This window comes from Saccopteryx bilineata, chromosome 4 (assembly GCF_036850765.1).
Source record: "Saccopteryx bilineata isolate mSacBil1 chromosome 4, mSacBil1_pri_phased_curated, whole genome shotgun sequence".
Taxonomy (NCBI): Eukaryota; Metazoa; Chordata; class Mammalia; order Chiroptera; family Emballonuridae; genus Saccopteryx; species Saccopteryx bilineata.
In genome coordinates, this window is record NC_089493.1 from 278,901,274 (window position 1) to 278,923,730 (window position 22,457).

The 22,457-nt window shown below is 44.3% G+C and overlaps 2 protein-coding genes across 2 annotated transcripts in view; both read right to left on the reverse strand.

Moving 5' to 3' along the window:
- The window catches only part of SNX29 (sorting nexin 29), a 568,687-nt gene extending 559,942 nt beyond the window's left edge, over positions 1 to 8,745 (reverse strand). The window contains exon 1 of the mRNA XM_066274829.1: positions 8,666 to 8,745. Within this exon, the coding sequence (XP_066130926.1) occupies positions 8,666 to 8,672 (7 nt within the window). The 5' untranslated portion in view covers positions 8,673 to 8,745. The remainder of the gene's footprint in view (positions 1 to 8,665) is intronic.
- A 2,764-nt stretch (positions 8,746 to 11,509) lies between these two features.
- TNFRSF17 (TNF receptor superfamily member 17) lies at positions 11,510 to 15,250 on the reverse strand. The gene is made up of 3 exons (XM_066278230.1): positions 14,989 to 15,250; positions 14,510 to 14,641; positions 11,510 to 13,199 (listed from the first exon to the last, which is right to left on the reverse strand). Exons 1-3 carry the CDS (start codon positions 15,104 to 15,106, stop codon positions 12,916 to 12,918), a joined length of 534 nt encoding a protein of 177 aa, XP_066134327.1. The 5' UTR covers positions 15,107 to 15,250; the 3' UTR covers positions 11,510 to 12,915.
- Positions 15,251 to 22,457: the final 7,207 nt, after the last annotated feature.

A 22,457-nucleotide genomic window follows, 5' to 3' on the forward strand; every position in this document is an offset into this window, starting at 1 on the left:
TATATTATAATAGTAAAATAACTGTAGCCTACATAGGTGTTTTGCAACCTTTTTATTATTACTTTCCCCCTTAAGAGCCTTTTCAGACCTTTTTTAACTGTCCCCTCCATGAAATTTTAATACCACAGATATATTTTACATCAGTTTATGTACTGCTTGCATATCTGTGGTCTATATATAACAGTAACATTTTCACGCCCCCCCCCGGGGTGATATCATTCCATGGAGAATGCATAGCATGTGCATAGACAAGATGGTGGCAGGCAGAATGGCAGGTGCTTTATCTGGAATTATGTTCCCACTGCCAGAATTGACTAAAGGCCATAAAATCATATTTAAGAACTCCAAGAACCTGACTTTCTATTGGTTACCCAGGCACAGTCATGCAACAAGGAGGAGGAGTGTCAGTGTCAATGGAACTGAGTCTATTGCCCCTTGCTCATGTGGCATATGGGCAACTATGTGCTGATGGTGGAACACTCACTTCTTACAATCTGCCATAACAGAGCAACCCAGTGCCTTCATGAGGGACTATATATATATATATATATATATTCAATATATATATATTCAATATATATATATATATACACACACACAGATAGATATAGATATCATCACTTTGCCTGCCTTCAATGAAAACCACAAATACTCCTTTTTCCATTCACTCATTTCGGCTTATTCTTTATTCCAAATATAAGCCACTGCTGGAGATGATCCAGTCAATGCCAGAGAGAAAACCATGACCTTCAACATTCCAGAAAATAAGAAAAAGCTGCCAAAATGTACATACACATCAGACCAAATCAGTAATAAATGACCTACTAAGGCCCAACGTCCCAACGTTGGCCTATCAAGCCCTTAGAGCAGGGGTCAGGAACTGTTTTGACTGAGAGCCATGAACGCCACATATTTTAAAGTGTAATTTTGTGAGAGCCATACAACGACCCAGTGTATGTTACGCATTATTCAATAAAAATTTGGTGTTGTCCCGGAGGACAGCTGTGATTGGCCCCAGCCACCCGCAACCATGAACATGAGCAGTAGGAAATGAATGGATTGTAATACATGAGAATGTTTTATATTTTTAACGTTATTATTATTTTTATTAAAGATTTGTCTGTGAGCCAGATGCATCAAAAGAGCCACATCTGGCTGGTGAGCCATAGGTTCCTGACCCCTGCCTTAGAGCTTGTCTGCTCCACTAATTATCTGACTTCTCTGGATCTGGCTTTCCCCACCCTTGAAATGGGGTTTTCAGTGCCTTTTTTTTTCTTCTTTCTTTTTTTGTACTTTTCCAAAATTAGATGTGGGGAGGCAGTCAGACAGACTCCCGCATGCGCCCGACTGGGATCCACCCTGCATGCCCACCAGGGGGTAATGCTCTGCCCATCTGGGGCATTGCTCCATTGCGGCCGGAGCCATTCTAGCACCCGAGGCTAAGGCCATGGAGCTGTCCTCAGCGCCCAGGGCCAACCTTTCTCTAATGGAGCCTTGGCTGCAGGAGGGAAAGAAAGAGATACAGAGGAAGAAGAGGGGAGGGGTGGAGAAGCAGACAGGTGCTTCTCCTGTATGCCCTGACAGGGAATCAAATCCAGGACTTCTACACACCTGGTTGATGCTCTACTGCTGAGCCAATTAGCCAGGGCTAAGTGTCTTTCTAACTTAAGAATTCTCTACAGAATAATTACTGAATAAAAAGAGCATCAGGGGCTTCAAAGATAAAGTCTTACATAAGACAATGCTTGAGAATCATGACTTTCTGGCCCTACAAGTTTACTTTCCCAATAACAGCAAAAGTATTATCTGAAAATCAGAATTCCTTAGCTTGCAGAGGCTGCTAATCAAGTATTCTTAACTACTATTCTTTACAGAAAAACAAATAATGACCACTATCACCTTGACCATTTGCTTATGTATATGTGTATATATATATAAATATACATATATATAATTTATATATAAGTCCAAAAACACAGTTTTATGCACATGCATTAATGTCCACAGAGGTATATATTTAAGGTATAATCACGCAATCTACTTTTTTTTTTAGAAAATGTTAATGTTAAGATATAGCCATGGTGATGTATATAAATCCATTTTATTCTTTTTAACATCTTTGAGGTTTTCCTTCATGTGACCTTATTAATGGTCATCTTACTTGTTTCTGGCCTCATGATACCCATTTATCTTGTGTATGCACTTCCTAGAGCCATCCCACTTCCTGGTTATTTGCACTTAGCATATTTGGCCTTGAACCCATCTGACCTCTGAGTCCACCCAGGCATTTTAACTCAAAATACAGCAGACTCTAATTGCCAACTTATAGGATATACAAGAGACCTAGAAACACATCAAACCACACCAAAAGGATGCCATCAGCAAAATCCTACAAAGAAACCTTACAGGATAAAATGTCTCCAACAAAAATTGCAAGGGAGGAAAAAAGAGAGATAAAAAAGGAATCCATAGTTAAAAAAAAAAAAAAAAAGACTGTGCTTGGGATACCATCAGGAAAGGGAAAAGACAGCCACAAAAGGGGAGAAGATATTTATTTATAAACATGTCTGATAAGGGACATGTATCCAGATTATATAGACTTCTTACAGCTCAACAGAAAGAAAAACAACCTATTAAAAAATGGACAAAGAATCTGAACAGACATTTCTCCAAAAAAGATATACAAGTGGCCAATAAGCACATGAAAAGATGCTCAATATCATCAGTCATTAGGGAAATGCAAATCAAAACCACAAAAAACACCACTTCACAGTCACTTGAATGGCTATTATCAAAAACCCTGGGCAGCCTGACCTGTGATGCTGTGGTGGATAGAGCATCAAACTGGAACGCTGAGGTCGCCAGTTCAAAACCTAGGCTTTGCCCTATAAAGGCCCATACTAGAAACAGCAAGTTGATGCTTCCCACTCCTCCCCCACCTCCTTTCCCTCTCTCTCTTCTCTCTAAAATCAATAAATAGCCCTGGCTGGTTGGCTCAGTGGTAGAGTGTCAGTTCGGTGTGAGGATGTCCCGGGTATGATTCCCAGTCAGGGCACAAAAGAGACGCGTCCATCTGCTTCTTCACCTCTCCCCATCTCGCTTTTCTCGCTTTTCTCGCTTTTCTCTCTCTCTCTCTCTCTCTCTCTCTCTCTCTCTCTCTCTCTTCTCCTCCTCCTCCTCCTCCTCTCCTCCTGCAGCCATGGCCGGACTAGAGCAAGTTGGCCCCAGGCACTGAGTGAGGATGGTTCCATGGCCTCCACCTTAGGCGCTAAAATATGGCTCTAGCTGCGATGGAGTAGAGCCCCAGATGGGCAGAGCATCGCCCCCAATGGGCTTTCCAGGTAGATCCCAGTCAGGGCGCACGCAAGAGTCTGTCTCTGCTTCCCCTCCTCTCACTAAATAAAAAATTTTAAAAATAAAAATAAAATCTTTAATACAAAATAAAAAGAAATAAAGACCGTGCAGAAACCAGAACCTTCAAACAGTGCTAGTGGGAAAGGAAAATGGTGCAGCCACATTGGAAAACACAAAGTTCCTCAAATGGGCCCAGTAGTTCTACTCTTAGATGTATACCCAAGAGAAATGAAAACATATACCCACACAAAAACTTTATGCGAATGTTCACCACAGTATTCGGAATAGCCAAAAAGTGGAAACAAGTCAAACGTCCATCAACTGATAAAGGGATGAACAAAATGAGGCATATCCAAGGCACGGGTGTGGGAGCAGCACTGATGGGGAGGGCAGGGGAGGGGAATGCACACTGCATTTCAGGGAAAAGCCACAGATTGAGCTGCCAGCCTCCTGCACTGTGTTCCTGCCAGCTGAGCTGAACCTTATAAAGGTGTTCCTGGAATAGTACTTTGACCAATGGGCCAAGACCTGTCCCCTCCAATAAGAGCTGCACAGCTTTATCCTCATTTGCATCTTTATTGACCAATCAGTGGCTCCATATAACCAATCAGGATATGTAATTCTGACCTATCAGAACAAAGCTATTTGGAACCAATTAATACGCAAATTTAAAATCCTAGTTTGCATAAAAATGGACCAATCAGTGACCAATTTGGGCACTTAATCTCTAAGTGGGCCTCCCCTTTGTCTTAATGAAATGCACTCTCAATTTCTGCTGGTGGCTGCACTTCTCTGGTTTGCAAATTGTTCACCTGAATAAAGTCTCTCCTTTTTTCTGCACACACACACACATACCCAAAAAAAAGTTGTAGCATATCCATAAAATGTAATATTATTCAGCCACAAAAAGAAATTAAGTACAGATATACACTACAATATGAACCTTGGAAACATACCTAGTAAAAAACAGCCAGATACAAAAAGCCATGTGTTGTATGATTAATTTATATGAAATATCCAGCATAAGAAATTCAGAGAGAGAAGAGATTAGTGATTGCCTGGGGGTGAAGGAAGGGAGAATGCGGAATGACTGCTGATGGGGTACAGGGCTTCGTTTGGAATAATGAAAATGTTCTAAAATTGATTATGGTGATGTTTGCAGAACTCTGAATATATTCAATAGTAAACACTAAAATATAACAATTAAACATCTAAACCTTATTTAGATCTTGAGTTTTAAAAAGTACACTATAGAATAAAATGATAAAGCAGTCATGAAAATCTGAACACTGAATATCTACTATTAATGCATTATTGCTAATTTCCTATGGACACGGAAATGGAGTGGTGGTTTTAAAAAGGAGTACCTGTGTTTTACAGCCCTGTCCAATTGGCTCAGTGGTAGAGTGTTGGCCCAGCATGTGGAAGTCCCAGGTTTGATTCCCAGTCAGGGCACACAGGAGAAGCACCCACCTGCTTCTCCACCCTTCCCCACTCCTGCTTTTCTCTCTCTCTCTCTCTTCCCCTTCCACAGCGCAGCCAAGGCTCCAATGGTTCCAGCATGTAGGCTCTGGGCGCTGAGGATGGCTCCATGGCCTTGCCTCAGACGCTGAGATGGCTTGGTTGCCAAGCAATGGAGCAGCTGAGTCAGATGGGTAGAACACCCCCCCTATAGAGACTTGCCCTGTGGATCCCGGTTGGGGTGCATGTGGGAGTTGGTCTTTCTGCCTCCCTGCCTTTCACTTCACTTCAAAATTTAAAAAAAGAAAATTTTAAAAAAATACCTGTATTTTAAAGATACATATTAAAATATTTACTGATGAAATGATACAGTGTCTGGGATTTGCTTCAAAATAACCTGAGGCACTAGACAGAAAGTAAATAGGTATGTAGGTGAAGTGGCTATGAGTTGATAATTGTTCAAAAGACTATTTGCGCCGGGCCCTGGCCGGTTGGCTCAGCGGTAGAGCGTCGGCCTAGCGTGCGGAGGACCCGGGTTCGATTCCCGGCCAGGGCACACAGGAGAAGCGCACATTTGCTTCTCCACCCCTCCGCCGCGCTTTCCTCTCTGTCTCTCTCTTCCCCTCCCAAGCAGCCAAGGCTCCATTGGAACAAAGATGGCCCGGGCGCTGGGGATGGCTCTGTGGCCTCTGCCTCAGGCGCTAGAGTGGCTCTGGTCGCAACATGGCGACGCCCAGGATGGGCAGAGCATCGCCCCTGGTGGGCAGAGCGTCGCCCCATGGTGGGCGTGCCGGGTGGATCCTGGTCGGGCGCATGCGGGAGTCTGTCTGAGTCTCTCCCTGTTTCCAGCTTCAGAAAAATGAAGAAAAAAAAAAAAAAAAAAAAAGACTATTTGCGCCTGACCAGGTGGTGCTGCAGTGGATAGAGCGTCGGACTGGGATGCGGAAGGACCCAGGTTCGAGACCCCGAGGTCGCCAGCTTGAGTGCGGGCTCATCTGGCTTGAGCAAAGAGCTCACCAGCTTAGCCCCAAGGCCCCTGGCTCCAGCAAGGGGTTACTCCGTGTGCTGAAGGCCCGCGGTCAAGTTACATGTGAGAAAGCAATCAATGAACAACTAAGAAGTCGCAAGGCGCAACGAGAAACTGATTGATGCTTCTCATCTCTCTCCGTTCTTGTCTGTCTGTCCCTGTCTATCTCTGCCTCTGTAAAAAAAAAAAAAAAAAAAAAGACTATTTGCTACACTTCTCTGATGTTTGCAACTTTCTACTAATGAAAAAAAGAGGAAAATATTCTCATGCCATGTTATTTTATTGTGTGCCCATTATCAATTCAGCAGGTGGGAAAAACCATTTCAACTGTATTCTCAAGAAATGAAAACTTGTACGTGTATTGTTTATAATTTGAAGAAATAGTTTTACTTTTTAAAAAAATTATTTAAAATACCTTAGATGGCCCTGGCTGGTTGGCTCAGTGGTAGAGCGTCGGCCTGGCATGCGGAAGTCCCGGGTTTGATTTCCGGCCAGGGCACACAGGAGAGGCGCCCATCTGCTTCTCCACCCTTCCCCTTCTTCTTCCTCTCTGTCTCTCTCTTCCCCTCCCGCAGCCAAGGAAGGCCCCATTGGAGCAAAAGATGGCCCGGGCACTGGGGATGGCTCTTTGGCCTCTTCCCCAGGCGACAGAGCGAAGCCCCAGATGGGCAGAGCATCGCCCTCTGGTGGGCGTGCAGGGTGGATCCCAGTCAGGCGCATGCAGGAGTCTGTCTGACTGCCTTCCCGTTTCCAGCTTCAGGAAAATACAAAAAAAAGAAAAGAAAAAAGAAAATACCTTAGATTTCCCCTTCCATCCTAAGCAACCACTTTTTCTGCCTCAATTACAATCTTTCCAAAAGAAGGCTTTCATTCTTAATGCTTTTTCCTTTAAAAAAAAAAAAAAAAAAAAGCCACCTGCTGGTTTCCTTTTGTAATGTGTTTGGCCTTAGACTTTATTTTTTTAATTAAAATTTAAAACTCTTATATTTGATATTAAGTTGTTCCTTGAAAGATACACTAATCAAGTTCTCCCTGGTGTGTCAATTTCACTTAACCCTATGATGAAAGCAGTGTGAGCCTGAAGCAGAACCTCCTTGGTCACACTAAAAGGAAAAGACTTTCAGGGAGTACCTAACCCAGCCCTTGTCCCAGAACTGGGCCACAAAACAACCCCACCTAAACCCCATGTCCTTATGGAAACAATAACAGCTCTAAGTTCCTGACCACGTGAGAGGCACAGTACCAATCATTTCACCTGCATAATGTTATTTGATCATTGCAACAGCAGAAGTCAAGTACTATTACTTATCCCCGTTTTCCTAGGACTTCCGGAATGATCAAGTAAAGTTTACTCTAACTCACACAACTTTAAGTGGCAGGGCCAGGATTTGAACCTAGGGCCTGAACTTATACAAGACTATATTACCTCCTGGATAGAAACGAGTTCATCACATCTTTGTTGTGGTATCACTAATGTTCAAGGACCATAAACTTCCATTAGGACAAAAATTATTCCCTCTGGACACAGAAGATGGACTATCTCCCAGGAGAGGCCCCCATCCCCAGCTCCCTCCTTAGGACCATCAATTTCACAAATTTTGCTCTTGCATAGCAAGAACAAAAGCACATAACTTGGAAAAAAAACAACCCCACAAGATCATTTAAAAGTTAAAAATGAAGAGAAATGTATTGCCTTCGCCTTGCCCCCTCTCGACCTCCAGAAATGCTTGGGTGAAAAAGGCTATGGCCAAGGGGCTGGACATTTCAGTGAAGAGAAAACGTCAGTATGAGGGTAGGCGGGTCCTCCTAAGCGAATCCAGATCCCGGTCAGGGTGAGCTGAGAGGCTTCCCTGAGTCACTCCCATCTATCACTCCACATGCAACACCCAGGAATGACTTAGCACCAGAACACCAACACGGGCAAAGACTGAGAACGCCCCTCCAGGTCTAGGGACTAAACTTCAGAAACACTGAGGATGGCTGCCCACACCTCCCTCCTTCCCTCCCCGCTGCCCACCAGAACCAGTCCCCTCCCCTCGTGGGAGGGAGAAGGGTGGACTGTGCAGGGCAAGCGATGGTCCCCAGGTGGGCTCAACACTGCACAAGAGAAGGCTTGCAGGGCAAGTCAAGGGAGATCCCAAATGCTATAAAAATAAAACAATGAAGGGGCTTGAATATGGAAAAGAAATAATCAAAATATTAAGAACCAAGGACCAAAGTGGGGAGCAAAGTAAGTGGGAAACAACTGGTGACTGGAACAGCGAACCACTGGGGACGGGAAAACAAAGACGCCGGAGAATTCCTAGTTCCCTGGGGACCGGGAGCTACGGGGACACTGGGCTCAGGGCTCAGCAAACTAAGAATGTCTGCAGAAGACACTCGAGTCACTGGAGACAAGGGGCCTGAGTGCTGGGGATGACCGGGGAGCAAGGGGACCCTGTATTGGAACTGGGGCTCGGGGGGTCGAAGAGTTCGTTGGAACTGAGACACGACAGGTCTGAGAACTGGGGGGTCTGTGACCTGGGCAGGGGGCTCGGAGAGCTGGGAGGGGCTGGCGGGCTGGAGTACCGATGTCAGAGAGCTGGTTTTAAGTGATGGACAGGAGCCAAGGGGCTGGGAGTGCCTGGACTCGGGACGCCAGAGAACTGCAGGCGACCAGGGACCTGGAACGAGGGTGCACGGGCTTAGGAAACAGGGAGCGATGGGACGGGGGTCTGGGAGCCGGACCAGGGGACTCGGGGGCCAGAGTGTGCAGCTGGAGCGGCGGGAGCCGGGGCGGCCGGGGCAGCCGGGGCGGGTGACAGCGGCAACGCCGCCACTCACCGCTCATGGTGCCGCTCTCCGGGCCGGTGCCTGCGCCGTGCAGCCGCCACTGCCGCCTCTGCCGCCACAGCCGCCGCTGAGCTCCGAGACAGGCCGGGCGACAGCGCGCCCCGCCCCGCCGGCCGCCCCGCCCCGGAAGTGGAGCGCCACCGCCCTACGGCCCCGCCCCCCGACCCGGAAAGTAAACAGGCGCGCGGGGTGCGGGAGTCTGAACTCCACTGGGCGTTGGCGGCGTGGGGGGCTGTCGCGTGCTGACCAGAGCCCTAATGGGAACACACAGCGGTCAGCGAGTCCTGGGGTGCCCCGGGGTTGGTCAGGACCCTTCCCCGCACACCTGGCCTCACCCCTTCACCGAAAAGCCAGACAACGTACCAGGGATGACACGGTCCAGACAGCGCTAGGAGCTAAGAAAGGAAACTTAAAAATAGTAATGGGCCAAAGCGTGGAGATGGGAGATGAGCAGTCCCAGAAGGCCTCTTTGAGGAAACAACTTTAGAGCTGAGATTTGGATGATAGGGAGACAGCTGGGAAAGATCCACAGGAAAAGTATTCCAAAAGGAACAAGTGCAAAGGTCTTGCCTGGAGGTGTTGACTAAAGAGAGAGGGTGAGTGAGAAAAGGGTAGTGTGAGAGAGAGAGAGATGATTGAAAAGGTAGGTGGCAGGTCTTGCAAGCCATGGTAAGAGGTTTGGACTTTTCTATGTAACTCTTAAGTAGATAAGGGAATAGAAAGCCATTGCAAGAATTTAAGCAGGGGAGTGTGACAGGTGGTGGCACAGTGGATAAAGCCTCGACCTAGGACGCTGAGGTCCCAGATTGGAAACCTCGAGGTCACCACGGTGAGCATGGGCTCATCCAGCTTGAGCCAGGCTCCGCACCTTGAGCCCAAAGGTCGCTAGCTTGAAACCCAAGGTAGCTGGCTTGAGCAAAGGGTCACTGGCTCCACTGGAGCCCCCCAGTAAAGGCTCATATGAGAAGCAGTCAATGAGCAACTAAAATGAAACAGCTATGAGTTGATGTTTCTTCCTTTCTGTTTGTCTCTCTAAGCAGAGAGGTGACACGGTCTGCATTAGGATATTTTTCTTTTAAGTTTTAATTTTTTTCCATTGAGTTGAGAGAAAGAGAGAGAAAGAGAAGTATCACACTCATTGTTTTCTCATATGTGCCCTGACCAGGGATAAAACCGTGACCTCAGCCTGCACGGACAGTGCTCTGTCCACTGAGCCAGCAGGGTGGGCCTGAATTAGGTTTTTAAATGATTATTTACTCTTAGGAGTTGAGAGTGAATTATAGCCGGATAGGGTGAACAAAGGACAGCTAGTCAAGAGGCCATTGCAATTGTTCAGCAAGAGATAATAGTGCTGGGGCTAGGACTTAACAGCAAAGATGAAGGTGGATGGATAGTGTGCGAACATGTATTCACAAGAATCTTATGACTCCAATTTACTGCCTCATTTTACAGATGGGGGTTTGGGGACCCTGAAAAATTACAGATTTGCCCGATGTATTTGCCTGCAGCCCAGAGTGAAAAAGTATATTTTATGTCACAACCCAATACACACAGGCATACATTTAAGTATTTGTGTAACACAACAATTGTGTACATAGTGTATTCTTTTCTACTTTACTTATATTTTTTAATGCTGACAAAAACAGTTAATCCACAAATATGCCTTGAGACACAGCTGAAAACGCTGAGTTGCAGACCAAGCTCCACTGGGTAAGGGAGCCAGAATTCCAGCTCCGTTCTGTCGAGTTCTGTTGTGACCCACAGCCGCATGGTCTTTCTACTACATTGCTTCTCAATATGTCATCTCTGGCCCCTAGGAATTTATCTTTTGGACTCAGCAGAGCTCAAGAGTTCTTTGGCGAATGATGCTCTGCTTCATTGTTCATAGTAGTGGGGAGCACCAAAGCCCAACTACAACAATAGCTAAGCAAATCATGGCCCACCTCACAAAGAGTCTCTGCAGTAGTTGAAAATGCTAATTGTAAAGATTATGGGAAAGTGGGAAAGGCCACTGATAAAACATTAAGTTTAAAAAGCCCATGGCAAAATGCCTGTACACCATAATTAAAATTGTGTCAAAATACAACATGTGTAGGGAGAATGTAAAAATGAAAATACTTCTCAGATGGGTACTAGACTTCCAGGGTAATCACTTCATCAGCTGTCTGAATGTCTAATCACTGTGTTGTACATCTGAAACTAATATGATATGTCAACTGTAATTGAATTTTTTTTTTAATTTTTAATGAAAATACTTGTATGTTTGGTTAGTAGAGTGGTTTTTCCCATTTTTAAACTTATACTTGACAGTCATTCATTTGTTATTCTAGTTAAGGAGTGGGTGTGTCTGAATCCTCCCCTAGAAAGCCTAGTTTAGGTCAGCCTGCCCTTGTAACCTGTGGTAAGGTATCATATACCTGCTTCATGGAGCTGTCATGAGGATGCTGTGTTATAATTTCTCATAGCACCCTGTACCTTCATACCACTAGATGCAGGTTAAGTTACTGAAATTATAGTTTGTGCTTTATGCTTTATAATAGCAACCATCCCCTTTAAATGTTATAATTCCTTTTTCCCGAGATTTTAGCCTGGTCCTGGAAAACCAAGAATCAAAAGCCTAGCATCAACTTTTGAAAAACTTAATTTATTGAGGTTGTACTGGTCATGAGGGGATAAGAAGCACCTTATCCTCAGAGAGACTGGACCTCAAAGGAACTAATAAAAATCATAGCAATATAACTAACCAAGTTACTTATTATGAACCACACTTTAAAAAGAGTGTGTGTGTGTGTGTGTGTGTGTGTGACAGAGTGGTTAAGTAACTTTCTTATAGTCACTCAAGGTCTATAACTTTGTAGTAACAGAGTCAGGATTCAAACTCAGGCAGTCTGGTCCCAAGAGCCAGTGCTTTACCCACTATACTGTTTTGTCTCCTGTGGCCCTTAATGGCCTGGAATGGAGCCATGATGAGCCCCAAATGGGTAAAAATAGATCCCACCAAGGTTTCCCATACCCCAAACCTGACACAAAAGCCACAAAGCCCCAAGCCCTTGAGGATCTCTGCTGCGGTGCCAGTAGGCATCTTAACGATGATGAAAGGCAAAGATTATCACAGGGCATCCCCTGTTGCATCGCCTTTCCATAGGAAGATTTGCACAACCCCAGGACCTTTTCTCAACCCCAGAAAGGGAACCCTCCCCCTATAATGACTTATACTTGTAGCCCAAAGATATTGGGAACTCATAAATGGAACTAAGTTGATGTGAAAAGAAAAAATAAGTAGCTCAAGATGTCTGAGTTTAAAACATGGCTTAGCCATTTACTGACTAGGTTTGTTATCTTGCTCTAGTTTCTGACATAATGTAACAAACGGAAATGATAATGGCCCACCTACCTTGCAGTTTGTTGTATGCATTAAATGAGTTAGTACAGGTAAAGCACTTAGAACAACGCCTGCACATTAGTAACTATATATTAGCTATCATTATTACCTGCATTTGGATCTGAAAATGATACCTAGTAAACTTTTTATAAGTTTTTAATTCTACATATATTTATATTATTATAATAAATCCTGGGGCCTCCATTAAGCTGGAAACTCACAAGGTCAGGAACTACCTATACCCCTGCATTGCACACTAAATTAGCATGGCTGGCTCTAGGCTTCTTCTATCTACAGAAGTACATAAAATAACCTTGCTTGCCTTTAACATTAAAGAGAAGAATTCAATTTGTTCTGAAGTGCATATGTGCTGTGTAGGAGGGAGAAATGTATGACAATGAGATCTACACATTGCAGTAGTTTTTCTCAGTGGTTTTATCACTGAAATTCAGTTAATTTAATCACGGAAATCAATGAAGTTTCCACAGTTAAGCTCCCAACAGTAAGACAGAGAAATATATCTAACATAAAGATTTTCTAGAATTAGAGGACAAAAAGCTAATCAACAACTGATAACAATCATCATAAAGAAATCTGATGCATAATCCTTTCCTTCTGACAAAAGATTTTGTTTTTAATTATCTACTGATTTTAGAGAGAAAGAGAAAGGAAGAGAGAGAAACATCAATTTGTTGTTCAGCCTATTCATGCATTCATTGATTGATTCTTGTATATGCCCTGACCAGGGATCAACCCTTCAACCTTGGATATGGGGACAATGCTCTAACCAGTTGAGCCACTGGCCAGGACCCTGAAAAAAAGATTTTCAGAGTAGCTTAACACCACTCAAAATGGTTAATTATCTGGTAGAAATCGATTTCTCCACCCTTGTGATACTGCCAGCAGCAAGCAGGTCATTGCAGTAGTCATTTGTTTTTGTGGTGACAAGGATGGTTGCACCTTCCTCCATAGCAGGGAGTGGAAAGAAATGGTCAGAATCGACCTCCGATTGGCTCTTGGCACAGTCTTCACAGGTACATTCTTCTACTGTGTACTCCAGGTTTCTTGAAAGAATTTCCTCACCAATCTTGCTATCTTCTCTATCATCCAGGTCAGCATTAACCTCGTTCTGGAGAGCTGTTCCTGATTATGCAGAAACAGAAAAGTTAACCTAAACTTCCCAGAGTGTGCTCATAACAGTCTTAGTATATCTCAGGCTTAAAGCAGTACGAGACAGATTTTTACAAAACAAATGAGTATGTCCTACACTAGAAGCCACGGCCACAAGATACAAAAGGCTCAAGGACGTGCTTTAGCACAGAGCGTTTTTAAGTGTTTGCTTAAGTTGGCCCACGTTTAAAAATCAAGTGATTTGACATACAAATCTAGATGACTGATCTCAGCCTTATTTTATACACATGAAATGACAAGTTACCGTGTTGCAGCACACCAACACCAATCTATGGGGGACACTTTAGCTTCTCTTTTCACTTTTGTGTCAGATTAACATTTTTAATGAATTGCTGTGATCACCGAAGGAAGGATTATGCCCCCATTATCTGCCTGTGAAAATAAGTTTTAATACTTCTCCCAACCTTCAGTATAACTCTGTCTTCCAAAACATCACACTCAAAGTTATTCTCCACCTATTTCTCAGATCCCAGGAGAAACAAAAATAAAAATGAATAAATGATATAGAACAACCACTTACCTCTTCTTACTGCACAAGAAAGCAAACAAGGTGGATGGTGTACAGATTATGCACCCAAAAATGCATGAAAGAGATAGGTCAGTGTCTGCAGAGTGTTTGAGGATCAGATCATGGGCAAAGATGCTGCAGAAACAGTTTTATTTAAGAAGCCCTTAAGACCTTGAGGGCGTTAGGGAACAATCACTTCGCTAGGAATAGTCAGTCCTCTGGGACTGGTTCTCTGCTCCTTGTAAAAATAATAATCTTTAAGATGATTGCTCAAATAATCCAGGAGCAACTGGCTATTCATTTCTAATATTTTTCAACAGTAAAATCTTCACCCAAGCAAATAACACATATGAATATTAAAAATAGGGCCACAGATCTTTACAAATATACTTTTCCTCATAATAGCAGACCTGGCTAGCAGTTTCTGATAGCATGTCATTTAATCAGCATGCAAACTTTGGCCAAAGAGATAGATGTTTACCAAGGAAGCCTCAGGAATTCTAAACAGTGATTATCAAGGGGAGAATGTGGGAGAAGACTGATATTGTAGGATACCTGCAGAAACGGTGTAAACACCAGAGAGAAGATGGCTGTCTGCTACCAAGGAGTTAATTGAGCATGCTGTCTGTCCTCTGTCACTCAAAGGGGCTCTAATGAAATGAAGTACATATTCAAGGTAAAAAAGGAAAAGGAACTGAAACTCAAAATAGCCACCTCTTGGAAATTGATTTCAAAGATTGACCACGAAACCAACCTGTGCTTTTAAGCTCGTCCTTTAATGGTTCAGAGCTCATCCTCCTTAGCAAGAACGTCAGCGCGAAAACTGTCAGAGACACTAGCAAGCTCAGGCCCAGACAGGTCCAAAGAATGGCATTTGTTCTTTTCACTGCATTAAAAGAAATGTCAGAGAGATCATGAACTGATAACATCTACATCAAGTAAAGATTATTTGTTATCCAATTCCCCTAATTCATGAGCATTGACTTTCAAATTCTAAATAGCACTTAATTAGAAGAGTTGATAAAATACTGGGTTGCTAACAGTGCCGAATAAAATTGAGTTCAGCTCTGAATAATTGCTCCTGTTGGCATTTAAATAATTGCCCTGCTCCCTTTTCTCTTTTGAGTCAGAAAATCTCACCATCTTCCCTGTAACGTCTATTCTTTGAATAATTAGTCAGTATAGAAAGAAGACTTCACACCAATGAATAATTGCTGAAGCAGTAGTACTTACTTGCATTACAATAACGCTGACATATTAGAGGAGGGGTATTGGAACATCGAAGGTGACATGGTTTGCAAGCATTCAGCAATCTGTCAAAATATTCATTTTGGATGCACTGCTGAGCCATCTGGAACTCTATCGCAGAAGGAAACAAGGAGACCACAGAAAGAACAGCATGGAAAAACAAGTCAAATCTCGTCCAGAATTCCCCAGCAAGTGGAGTGACAGCAGCTACAACATCGAGGGGGAAAAGGAAGCTCACGTCGATGACTTGATTCTTTTGAGGGCCCCCTTCTAGTACTGTGGCTAAGGATTTGAATACCAACTCTAATTCCTGTTTCATAGTTTGAGGCTTGGGTGGAGTAAGAGATAGAGTGTAAATACCCAGGACAAAACATAGCTGAAACAGAAACTGCTTATTTATAGCGACAATTTCTTAGCCAGGTGACAGTTGCAAGATGTAGATAAGCCTTAAGCACCAAGCAGAAGGTTTGGCGTGTCTGTTTATGAACTCTGTTGTATGACAGGCCCCAAGGAACTAGATAAGAAAAAAAGGTCTGTGCCTCTTAAGAACTTGCAGTCTAAGCCCTGGCTGGATAGCTTGGTTGGTTAGCTGGGTTGCTAACAGTGCTGAATAAAATTGAGCACTATTTGCAATAGTCGTTCCTATATGCAAAAGGTTGTGGGTTCGATCCCGGTCAGGGCACATACAGAAACAGATTGATGTTTCTGTATCTCTCTCTCTCAAATTAAAAAAAAAAGAGAGAGCCTGACCTGTGGTGGCGCGGTAGATAAAGCGTCGACCTGGAAATGCTGAGGTCGCCGGTTCGAAACCCTGGGCTTGCTTGGTCAAGGCACATATGGGAGTTGATGCTTCCAGCTCCTCCCCCCTTCTCTCTCTCTTTGTCTCTCTCTTCTCTCTATCCCTCTCTGTCTCTCTCTCTCCTCTCTAAAAATGAATAAATAAAATAAAAAAATTAAAAAAAAAAAGAGCACAAGCTCTTGTAAAAAAAAAAAAAAAAAAAAAGAGAGAGAAAGAAGGAGAACTTACAGTCTAACAGAAGAGATAGAAATTCACTCCAGTAACCTCAAAGTATAGTTGAAATTGAGGGAATGTGAAAGAGGAAAAGAGATAGCAAGCACACCTACCAGGTTTTGAACTAAGAACTACAGAATTCTTACAGAAATAGGGGAGTCTGGGGTCAAAGCTAAATTGGCTAAAGAGAAAGAAGTTTGGGGTATTATTAAATTATTATCATTTAAAGTAAGTCATGTTCCTTTATTGAAAATTTAGAAAATGCAAATGAGCAGAAAATAACTCTCCATAGTCCGAGCATCCAGAAATAATCACTGTCAACATTTTGGTGTACCACAGAGGTGACAAACAGGCCTGCACGTGTGTTCTGTCTGGCCCATCCCTGATAGAGACCTCTCTGGAAGGATTTCTGTGGATGGATGTGTGGATGGATGGACAGATTTATACAGGTATATGTATTTTTCTTTTACATAAATGAAATCACTTGTGTTTGCTTTTAGCCATACTGAGTGAGATACCATATAGAGATATCCAGAGAGGTCAGTCCAAAATGCAGGATTCAGTTAAAATGCAAGGAACTGACAGACTCCAAATTCAGTACAATGATTATCTCTCAGTGGCAGGGTGGCTGTAAAAGAGGCTTCACCTATACTGGTCAGATGCTATTAAGCTGAATGGTAGATACATTGGTACTTACTGTGTCATTTGTTGTATTTTTTGTTATTCTTTACAAATTTTCATATTTTTAAAATAAGACATAATAACTATTAAAAGTAAATAATAAAAATTGCCCTGGCCAGGTAGCTCGGTTGGCATCGTCCCGAAGTACAGAGGTTGCTGGTTCAATCCCCAGTCATGGTACATACAAGAACAGATTGATGTTCTTCTCTCTCTCTCTCTCTCTCTCTCTCTCTCTCTCTCCCCCTTCCTCTCTCGCTAAAATTAATAAATAAAAATTTTAAAACAATGCAAGAATTAAAAACAGCACATTTTTCAATGAAGGACTTAAGCCTAGAAGAGAGTTCAAACTTGGATATTGATTAAAACCTTCATAAGCCAAGTGGTGTGACTGCCGGTGAGGGATAACCAGGAGCTAAAAGGGCTGGCCCAGCAGGTCCCACTCCCTCCAGCTCCTGCCAAATGGTGACTTTTGGAAGACAGGCAAAGGACACGGAAAAGCATGACCAGAGAAGGAACAGAACAAAGGTTATCTCCCATAACAGCCAAGCAGGGAGAGTTTCAGGAGGAGCCGTGAGATCAAGTTCTATAGAAAAGTCAGAGATGATACACTCAGGTCATGGGTAGTCTTTGAGTGTGTCAGTGGGTGAAAGCCATATTGTAGGTATTCGGGGAGTGGGAGGAAAGAGGAGGCAGCCAGTGTGGGCCGTGCCTGAGAATTCTGGTGGAAACTGGAAGCACAAAGCTTTGATAAGTCTTAGAAAAGAAAACACTGTTGTTTTTGACAGATGTGCTTATTTGGGTGCCTAAAGTCACATGTACATATGTTTTCAAAAGCTGTCTATCACTGGGAGGCCTCACAGTAAAATACTGCACAGCCATCAAAAAGAATGAGACAGATGTGTTCTGATATGAGCGATACGTTGCTGCTCAGAAAATAAAAGGTACTAAACAGTGTGTATAATCTGCTTTTCTGTGTTTACAAATAAAATAGGTAGGGCTTGTATATAGAGACATAAACATAGGCTACATCTGGGAAGATACACCAGAGACTGATAGTAATTACTGCCTCTGGCAAGAGAGAGAAGTGTAGTGTGGGGAAAATATTTTTTTCATTGAAAAATCTTTGATACTGCCTGACTGGTTGTGGTGCAGTGGGGAGAGCATCAATCTGGGATGCTGAGGTCCCAGGTTTGAAACCCCAAGGTCACTGGCCTGAGTGTGGGCTCATCTAACTTGAGCTTGAGCTCAGCTTTGCCAACTTGAGTGTGGGGTCTCCAACTTGAGCATGGGATCATTGACGTGATCTTATGGTCATTGCCTTGAGCCCAAAGTTTGCTGGCTTGAGTTCAAATATTGCTGGCTGGAAGCCCAAGGTCGCTGGTTTGAGTCCAAGGCTGATGGCTTGAACAAGGGGTCACTGGTTCAGCTGGAGCCCTCCAGTCAAAGCCCATATGAGAAGCAATCAATAAACAGCTAAAGTGACGCAACTACGAGTTGATGCTTCTGATATCTCTCCCTTCCTGTTTCTCTCTCTCTTTCTTCTATCTCTCTCTCTCAAAAAAAAAAAAATCTTTGGCGCTGTTTGAATTATTTTTTTTTTTCTGTATTTTTCTGAAGCTGGAAACGGGGAGAGACAGTCAGACTCCCGCATGCACCCAACCAGGATCCACCCAGCATGCCCACCAGGGGGCGATGCTCTGCCCCTCCGGGGCGTCACTCTGCTGTGACCAGAGCCACTCCAGCGCCTGGGGCAGAGGCCGAGGAGCCATCCCCAGCGCCCGGGCCATCTTTGCTCCAGTGGAGCCTTGGCTGCGGGAGGGGAAGAGAGAGACAGAGAGGAAGGAGAGGGGGAGGGGTGGAGAAGCAGATGGGCGCTTCTCCTGTGTGCCCTGGCCGGGAATTGAACCCGGGACCTCTGCACGCCAGGCTGACGCTCTCCTACTGAATAATTATTTTTTAATAGTAAAGATTATTTTTAAAATGAGGAAGGGAGAGAGAAGCATCAATTCATTGCTTCACTTAGTTGTGTATTCATTGCTTCTCATATGTGCCTTGACCAGGAATCAAACTAGTGACCCCCAGGTTCATGTCTGCAATCCCAGGGTCCAGACAGCAACCTTGGGGTTTTTTTTGTTGTTTTTTTGTTTTGTTTTGTTTTAAAGGTTTTTTGTTTGTTTGTTTGTTTGTTTTATTACAGAGACAGAGAGAGAGTCAGAGAGAGGGATAGACAGGGACAGACAGATGGGAACAGAGAGATGAGAAGCATCAATTATCAGTTTTTCGTTGTGACACCTTAGTTGTTCATTGATTGCTTTCTCATATGTGCTTTGACCGCTGGCCTTCAGAAGACCGAGTAACCCCTTGCTGGAGCCAGTGACCTTGGGTCCAAGCTGGTGAGCTTTTGCTCAAAACAGATGAGCCCGTGCTCAAGCTGGCGACCTTGGGGTCTCGAACCTGGGTCCTCAGCATCCCAGTCCAACGCTCTATCCACTGCGCCACCGCCTGGTCAGGCAACCTTGGGTTTTAAGCTGGCAACCTCAGCGTTCCAGGTCAGTGCTATACCCACTGCACCACCACCAGTCAGACTAAGAGTCTTTTTTGTGTGTATTTTTCTGAAGTTGGAAACAGGGAGGCAGTCAGACAGACTCCCGCGTGCGCCTGACCAGGATCCACCTGGCATGCCCACCAGGGGGTGATGCTCTGCCCATCTGGGGTGTCGCTCTGTTGCAACCAGAGCCATTTTAGCACCTGAGGCAGAGGCCACAGAGCCATTCTCAGCGCCCGGGCCAACTTTACTCCAATGGAGCCTTGGCTGCGGGAGGGGAAGAGAGAGACAGGGAGGAAGGAGGGGGGGAGGGGTGGAGAAGCAGATGGGGGCTTCTCCTGTGTGCCCTGGCCGGGAATTGAACCCGGGACTCCTGCACGCCAGGCCGATGCTCTACCACTGAGCCAACCGGCCAGGGCTCTAAGAGTCCTTTCTTTAAAGGGTGGTATCTTAGTCTATTCTGACTGCTATAACCAAATACCATAGACTGTGTGGCTTATAAGTAACAAATTTATTTCTCACAGTCCTTGAGGCTGGAAGTCCAAGGTTAGGTTACTGGCAGATTTGGTGTCTGGTGAGGGTCCACTTTCTGACTTTCTGGTTCATATAAAACCATCTTTTCACTATAACATCACATAACAGAAGGGGTGAGAGAGCTCTCTGGAGTCTCTTTTATAAGGGCATAATCCCATTCATAAGGGCTCCACCCTCACGACCTAAACATCTCCCAAAGACTCCCACCTCCTATTACCATCACACTGGGGATTGGATTTCAACATTTCAACACAATTTCTTCCAAGAACTTCTAAGTCATCTTTTTTTTTTTTTTACTCAGAAGGGAACACTTGGCCTGAATTAAGGTTCTCCAGAGAAACAGAACCAACCGAATGTATATACAGAAAGAATGAGATTTATTATTTAAAAAATGGGTTCACACAGTTATGGAGCCTGAGAAGTCCTCAGATTTAAAGTTGGCAAGCTGGAGACCCAGGAGAGTCAGTGGTGATGGTGTAGTTTCAGTCTGAGTGGGAAGGCCTGAGAACCAGAATAGCCAATGATGTAAGCTCTAGTCCAAGAGCCAGCAGGCTTGAGACCCAAGAAGAGCCAGTGTTTCAGTTTGAGTCCAAAGGCAGAAAAAGACCAATGTCTTGACTCAATAGTCCTGTCAGAGGAGTTTCTTCTTACCAGAAGGAGGGTTAACCTTTTTATTCTATTCAGGTCCTCAACTTGATATTCAATGAGGCCCACTCACATTGGGGAGGACAGGCTGCTTCATTCAGTCTAGTCAGTCAAATATTAACCTTATCCAAAGACACTTTCACAGACACTCAGAAAAATGTTTGGCCAAATATCTGTACAGCCTGTGGCCCAGCCATGTGGACATATAAAATTAACCATCACAAGGCCATCACTACACATCCAAGCCTTGCCTTCTCTCAGCTTTCTTGAATAGCCTCTGTGCTATATTGTGTTGTGTCTGCTTGGTTACTCTGGGAACTATGTCTCCCAGAATCTCCATTCTTGTATGGTTCCAAGAGGGAATTGGCCAATAGAGAAACATGCATGACACTTAGAAAAGAGGTGGGAAACAGTAGCCACTATCCTCTGAAGGACGGTATCCCTGCATGCAGTGATGCATGGTCACAAAGATGTCTAATGGGTTGAAGTATATCTCCAACCTCCTTAGCTCCATTTTTAGTTCTTCTTCCCAACTGCTGGTCCAGCAGTGGCCCCAGCCCTACCACCAAATGATTGGCTCCTGATTCACAGAGCTAGGGGCTACATCTACACATCCCCGCCCCCTACAATCCCATGTTAGCAGCTAGATATTCCTGACCTTTCAGATCACCTGGTAGGTGACTCCTCTGGTCCTTACCTCCCCAGCTCGTCCAATAATTGTTGAAGGTCTGATTCCTCTAATGTGTCCCTTATGCAAAATACATCTTTAAATGTTGTCATTTTGAACATACAGCTTACATATTCACACAGAACCATTAAGATCCTGCCCGCAGAGTGACAGCATTATGATTAAGGCACACGTTTTAGATCCAGAAAAATCTGAAACTCAGATTCACCACAATGGATCCTGTGTGGCCTTGGGCATGTGGCTTAACCTTCTGGAGCCTCTCTCCTTATCTATAACAATGTCCTTGATAACAATAGCACCAACTTCCCTGAATTCCTGCAAGGATTAATTTAAAGAGCACATAAATTTATGGGCATATAATTTATGAGCATAGTTCCTGGCTCAGAGTAAGTACTCACAAACTTTAGTGATTTTATTAACAAGAAGTTCAGAGTTTCTAGGTGAGCGAAGCAGAACACTTTCACGTGCCACAGGGAGAGGCCCCGAACTCCATGAAGACAGACGCTCCTTAGTTCACGACCGATGTTGCCGTATGTCTCTTCAGCTGGCTGTTGAGAAGAGGGAGAGAGGGACTGAAAAGATGGCAGCGGAGTAGGCAGACGCACAGACACCCAGCTCTCACCACCAAACTGGAATACAAATCAATTTAGGAAAAATCAGCATGAAAAACCAACTCTGAACTAAAAGAACAGCTCTCAAAAACCAAGGAGCAAAGAAGAAGCCACAACAAACCTGGTAGGGAGTGCCTGAATCTCCCCTGCTTACAGGTATGGACGGGGGGGTGAGGCTGAGAGCCCAGAGGGGATCTCACACAAGGGAAAAGGGCAGAAACTACTGCTCACAGCCACTTGCCTGGCGACCAGAGAGCGAGGTGTGTTGAAAAGACCAGCTTATCTCCCAAGCAGAAAGGAAAGAGAGAGAGAGACAGACTGTGAGGGGCAAAGGAATGAAGGAGACGACCTAAAAAAGCTGACTCATCCATGCTGGAGGTGGCCATAGCTGGGGGAGGGACTGAACCTTTCACAAAACAGAGCTGAATTGCTTCTGGATCAGAGATCTCCGGACATCTATCCAGCTCCAATCAGTGCAACAAGACACAGCTGAAAACAAGAAGTGGGAAGGAGGGGCAGTAACTCAGGTCTCCATGGAGATCTGAGATACACCTCCCCCTACTGAAGCTGAGAAAACGCCCTGCCCCCAGAGATTAATTGGCTAAAGAGGCCTTCAGAGTCTCAGGTTACACCCACCGCATTCCTGGATACAGTTTCAAGGAAGCCCCCTGCTGAGATCAGTAAAAAGACTATCACCTGTTAAGAAAACAAACAAATCAAGACTTCAAAGCTGCCCAA